The sequence below is a fragment of the Accipiter gentilis genome, chromosome 1 (genome assembly GCF_929443795.1).
Source record: "Accipiter gentilis chromosome 1, bAccGen1.1, whole genome shotgun sequence".
Taxonomy (NCBI): Eukaryota; Metazoa; Chordata; class Aves; order Accipitriformes; family Accipitridae; genus Astur; species Astur gentilis.
Genome location: NC_064880.1, coordinates 3,436,998 through 3,442,997, shown reverse-complemented (window position 1 = coordinate 3,442,997; position 6,000 = coordinate 3,436,998). Strand labels below are relative to the sequence as shown.

Here is a 6,000-nt window from a genome sequence, read left to right as displayed (position 1 = left end):
TTGTGCCGCTTATAACCGGTGCCTCCATAATAACTACTACTTAGTCTCTCCCTTTGCTGCTTGATCTCTAGCAGCTAAGAAGAGGGAATCTGCCTCATCAAGCTCTGGCTGTTCTCTGTACGTGAACCACTCAGACCTTACAGGGAGGTTTTGGTGTCCCCTCATGTTGCATGACAAATACACTGGGGTTTAAGGCTTACCAGTTAGTCTGCAAAGTGGTGTTCTAACGATCCTAGCTTGTCTCTGCTGGAGTTTGTGTGCAGAGTCCCAAAAAAGGGAATATTCACATGAAACAGCTGAAAATATTGATGGGTTCTACTAGCAGATTCATCTCCTGGGTCTGCAGGCAGGAAAACTTGTTCCACCTCATGTCTTTGTAACAGCAAGTATCCTCCAGCTGTCTTTTACTTCCACAAACTTTCTTCAGCCTTTCCTGTACACCTACTCCTGCCAAGCTGCAAGAGGGAGAAGCTCAATAATTAAGAGACAGGGCAATTTAAGGGGAAAGCACAATTTCTGCACCAATGTATTAGTCATTAGCTCAAAGCTGCAGCACTTCTGATGAATGGCAGGGTCTTGTGTTTCCAGTCAGATGTCATTACCCTGCATGGAAGAGTCAGGCCTCTGCACTTCAATCATCTGTGACCCAGTTTAGTGGTGAACATTTACAGGGTTCCTGTCATACTTTGAATTGTAAGCGCTTCTGAAGCACCATTAAATCACAGAACTCCCATCTGCCTATCATTAGCTCCTGAACAACCTTCTCCTGTCCAGAGGACAAAACTTCAGTGTGGCAGGGGGAAAAAAAAAAAAAAAAGTAAGATTCAACCAATACTTCATCATTCTTGAAGAAAAGATAATGCAGTAGTGCAAAGAACTGAAGACATAGACTGCGGTTATCACATAAAATTAAAAGCTTTTTAGTGTTTAAAATAGCATTTACACATAAGCAGCTATATATTAACTATACAGACACTTGGGTTTTAATACAATATCTACAAAAAAGAATTCAATTATGCAATAGACATTTAACAGGAACAGTGCAGTCCATGCTAGTAAGAGGTCACTCTTTGAGTAGAACCAATTCTAGAATAGGTGATAGTCTGGGTTTTCATTATTTAAAATCATGTAACTTTGTTCCTCTACTGTACATAAAATTCTTTACATGTATTTCTAATCACTGATTAGAATTAATAATTTTAAGTCAATCTTATTACAATCCAGTTAAATGCAAAACAAAAACAATTACATCAACTCATGAGCTGTCAAGTCTCAAGATGGGACTGCCCATTTGAATAGAACAAAAATAATATCAAAAGTCAATGTCTGTGCATCATTGCTTGCCATCCAATATACCTTTGGATAAAGTGTCCAGGGGACTGTTACCTTTGAAAAGTAGATTTATTAACAGGAGGTAAAAGACAACAGCAGTGCTTTTAAGACTATTTGCCAAAAAACTTACTCCTCAGAGTTAACGTACTGGGTGGGTATACTACCCCTACAGATAGCACCTCCTTTGGATAGGAGACGTCATCCCAAACTGTTTTCTTATTGTTTTCTATCATCTTCCAAACATACCTGTTAGTCCTTGTTAAAAGCTGTTGGCATGCACATTAAGCTCAGCTGCAGAGCACAGGCAGATGTTGAGGGTCTCACTTCCAGGATAAAAATGTCAACTACTTAAGGCTCCTGTCATGAGGTTGTTTCAATGCCCTATATAGCAAACCCATAACTTCTCATCGTAGTTAGAGGCATAGGTCATGCATTGTAGAGCCCAGCCAGTGCCGGTTACTTGACATTAACATCAGAGAAAAATTTCAGGCCCTTGTGAGAGAAATAGACAGTTCTGCAGGACTCCAGCCTTCAAACTTTCTTCCACCTAGCACAGTACTTCCTATTGTAAGTAGCTTCGTTGGCATCAGTGGCACTTCTTTCTGCAGGTAGTACTGCCCCCATTAGGAGAAACTTGCACAGTTAGGCCCCAAGGCCCCCTTGTTGCAAAGACACATGCACATGCATTGAAAGCCAAGGATGGGATTTGGGAAATCTCCTGTCTTCATTCACTTCTGAAAATTAAGAGCTAGCAATGTTTCCGGCCTAACTTTCCATTCACTCAAACCAGCTTCTCCACTGTACACTACAAGGCGGGGAAATCAAGCTTTTGTTTTACACACAGTGGCCATTATGTATTGCACCGTTCACAGAAGGGTCATTTACATTCTCCTACTGCTGTTCGTAAATAGCAGGTTCTACATGCTATACAGTATTAACCAACTAGCACATCTGTCAGTACATCCAGAGCACTCGTTATTTGCCTGAAATGGATGCCTGTTTGTGGGTGAAGCTAGTTCAGGCTGGATTTAGCCGCCTGATTTCCTCAGCAGACGAACGCTTTCCCACACCTATGTTACGGACTATCAGCCTCATTCCAGAGTTACCCACAAACACGCAAGTATATAACACAGTCGTTTCAACATAGCAGCAAAGACCAGCAAGACACAGAACAGTTTCTGCCAATAGCATAACAACAAGACAAAAAAACCCAGCAGGTGTGTAAACTGCAACTCTTGAAAAGACGTAAGGAAATTAAACACATTTCTTCCATGGGTGAAAGCTCAGCCCCCAGCTGTAATCCCTTTTGGAAATATCTTACTAAAATGACAGTCTTTTCCTCCAGCCCTGTAAGTTCTGCCTTAAGACAAAGCGGGCCAGAAAAACTGTAATATATAAGAGACCAGAAAAGTTAAAATTACCTTAAAAGTAGAACTGCTAGTGATTGTCAGTAAAGTCACAGACTCCTTAACAGTGTCTCCTGGAGACAGAGCAGAATTACAGAATTATTTTACCCTGATTTATTTCCTTGCTTTAAATGTCAATCTTTCAAAATAGTTTACTGAGTTTAGTTAGCATCTTTGCTGTGTTACTGGGAGGAGGAAAGGAAAAGAAAGGATACTCTTGCACAGTCAAGCTTTAGGTAGTGCCGTTCTTTTGAAGCCATCACCAACTTTGCAATCTATGCTAGCCCATCAGACGGATTATGATGAAAGCACCGCTTTCAGAAATGTTATGTAGCTTTTGGGGAGATTTTTGTAAACTAAACTGTCCAAAACCTCTCAGCTAGTTTAGAAGCCCAGTAATTGGAGTACCTAGTCTGAGTGACACACACTTTCCTAAATGCCTAGCTCCCTTTTGAAAGTGAGACTTAAGTCTCCAATTAACACAGACATTTGAAAATGTTACTCTGACTTTTGTAAAAGGGATGTGTTTACACACACAGACCTGTAATAAGGAAAGAAGTAGTGAAAAAATCTATCAGAATGAACAACATACAAAATGGACAGTTTGAAGAGTCATTTTTTCGGGGTGACAAAGGAATATGAAACTACATGTATATAGTGAGAAAGACATGTTCTCTTTTGACATTCATATCAGATATTCACACTGCCCATAAAGCATGGAACATAACAAGAAGAAGCTTCTTACCAGTGAAGAAAATGCTTATATACAGAAAAGACTGATTTTAAAGCACCTGTCCTAAAACCTGCCAGAAGCAGGTATCTCACAAAAGAGGACTTAACTGAGGCATGGCCCCATGGTCAAATGCCACTAAGTGACTGCAGCTTAACACGTATTTCCCATTAAATGAGCCACCATAACAGAACGTGGGTGTGCTCTTACCATGCCCTCATTTGGATACTTTAAAAAAAGCTTCTTAAATGTCAGTGAAGGTTCCTGAACATACTTTATCAAGTGTCCATCGCCTTAGAGCAAAAAAATACACAGTAATGAAATCTTGGGGATATACAACAGCAGTTGCTTAAGTCAAAGCTCCTCAGCAGGAGCTCTAGCATGGGTCTCATTCTGTGTCAGGTATAAAGATTCATTCATTGTACCATTTACGAACTGTTCTCAAAACACTCTCTCACCTCCCTGCTACCAGCTAGCCCCCATCTGTGTTCAGAACATGTTCCTTTGGGTAACACTGCAATTGGGATTAGACATCTCCAGATTTCTATATCAAAAAAAGAGAAAGATACTGCTCAGAAATTAAGAACAGAAAAAGAAGTGATCAAAATGAATAGCCATGTCCCAGTGGGAGCCAGAGTTTACCTACGTCTCTGCTAGAATGGGATAAATATCCCCTTCAAGAGGGAAAAGCTGCAGCTACACTAACAGAATCGCATAGCAGCAATTGCCCTATTTCTGTGGAAACAACTTTGAAAACCTGTAAGCAAGTGCGCATTATAACCAGAAGAAACAGACACATCTGTCAGCAGGGATGTGACTGAAATGCCCAGGAACGGACTGCAGCTACAAAGTCACTATCATGATACTAAATGAAATAACTTTACAAGTTCTGCACAATGAACACATACAGTAGCAAGACTCCACCACTCCCTTGATAGAATAATATCTAAAAAAAAGAAAAAAGAAAGAAAGATTGATTTATTTATACTCCCTAGTCAGCAGAAGAAGGTAGCCACAACTTTGCCTTCTGCTAGGAATTGGTTTGAGCCTGCTCCTTTCCAAGCATGTGTTGTCTGTACACTTGCGGGTGCCATGTCTGCTTAGAGTGCTGACTGATGCATCCAAGAAACATCATTACAAGGCAGTATCACAGATACTAGCCAACGGTCATTTTTTCCTTGTAAGAGAAAAAGCAGGGAAAAATAAAAGTGCTACTATGCATTATTGGAAATTTAGAAGTGAAATATTCACTGTTATGTAAAATAATAGTCCTTGAATCAGCCAAAAAAAGATACACTAATTGCATTTTAAGTAGGTGCCACAGTTACCAAAGCTTATTAAGATGTGAATATACACCAGCCATTCACAATCAAAAACAAGAGGGGAGGGGGAAAAAAAAAAAAAAAGGATAAAGAAAAGATGCCATCAATTTGCTGATATTTAACAATCCCAGGAGATTTTTTGTTGTTGTTGTTCGTTTTTGTGGGGGTGTTTTTTGTATTTTTTGTTTCGTTTTGTTGATTTTTCTGCAACGCAATTGCAAACCAGGAAGGTGTGACATGCAAGACAGCCGAGTTTCTTCCGTGAAGTGTTCGACAATGACCAAAACTGCTCGCCCACCCCCAAAACAATCCCCTCCCCGGCCCTTCCCCAAGCAGAGTCTGAAGGCACTTCCTCTCACATGATGTCGACAAAGAATTCACAAGGGTTGCCCATAGCCTTCTGGAAGGACTGCCGGCTCCCCGTCAGCTCCGGAGGAACAGAGCTCAGTTCCCTCACAGGGGGTCCTCCGGGGGGTCCGCTCGTCCCGTAGACTTTGGAGCCCAGCTTGGGGAGATTGTAGAGGGGTGGGACTCCTGGAGGCCCGTAAGAATGCTGGCTGTGGTGGCTTCTCTCGCTGTGGGTGGCAGAGACGTGGCTTCGGTGGCTGAGCTGGCTGACGGGCCTCTCCCGACGCACGACGCTGGCGCCGCCGCCGCTGCGGGCGGTGTGGTCAGACTCGCTGCCGCTGCCAGCCGACTTGCGGTCCTTCTCTCTGCCAAGAGCTCTCCTGCTGTTCTCGCTGTTGCTTCGGTTCGAGCCGCTGCTTTTGCTTCCTAAAGGCCGCCGGTGAAAAAGGACAGACAGAAAAACAAAAGCAGGATTAGGTCACGTCCCGCTGCCGTCTCCCACATCAGCTCCTACCAAAACCCACAGATCCGGGTACGACCACTGTAATGGCGACAACGATGACAAAACCAGGCTGTTGGTGGTTTATGGGATTTAGCGATGACAGCCGGTAGAACAAAGCCGACAAGGTTGTGCCATGCACAGGTACACGTAGACACCTTAGAGCTTGCACAGTGAAAGCAGCAGCTAGCCTACAACTACGGGCTGAAAGCCATCTGCTCTGCTGCCGCCCGACTGACTGGAGGGAGGGGAGGAACAAAAACGGAAGGAAGAAGCAGGCATTTGGGGTTTGACTCAAGCAAACAAGCTTCAATCGAATTGTAACTGTCTCTGTCTTTGCTATCTTCTATCAGCAAAAAGGTT

The 6,000-nt window shown here is 42.6% G+C and overlaps 1 protein-coding gene across 3 annotated transcripts in view; it reads right to left on the bottom strand.

Annotated features, from left to right (window-relative positions):
• Positions 1-896: 896 nt before the first annotated feature.
• Positions 897-6,000, bottom strand: part of DVL1 (dishevelled segment polarity protein 1) — a 105,315-nt gene continuing 100,211 nt past the window's right edge. For 2 of the 3 annotated variants that reach the window (XM_049812701.1, XM_049812710.1), the window contains exon 15: positions 897-5,564. In XM_049812701.1, the coding sequence (XP_049668658.1) occupies positions 5,146-5,564 (419 nt within the window). In that variant the 3' untranslated portion in view covers positions 897-5,145. The remainder of the gene's footprint in view (positions 5,565-6,000) is intronic. The other variant, XM_049812719.1, reaches the window with a different exon arrangement.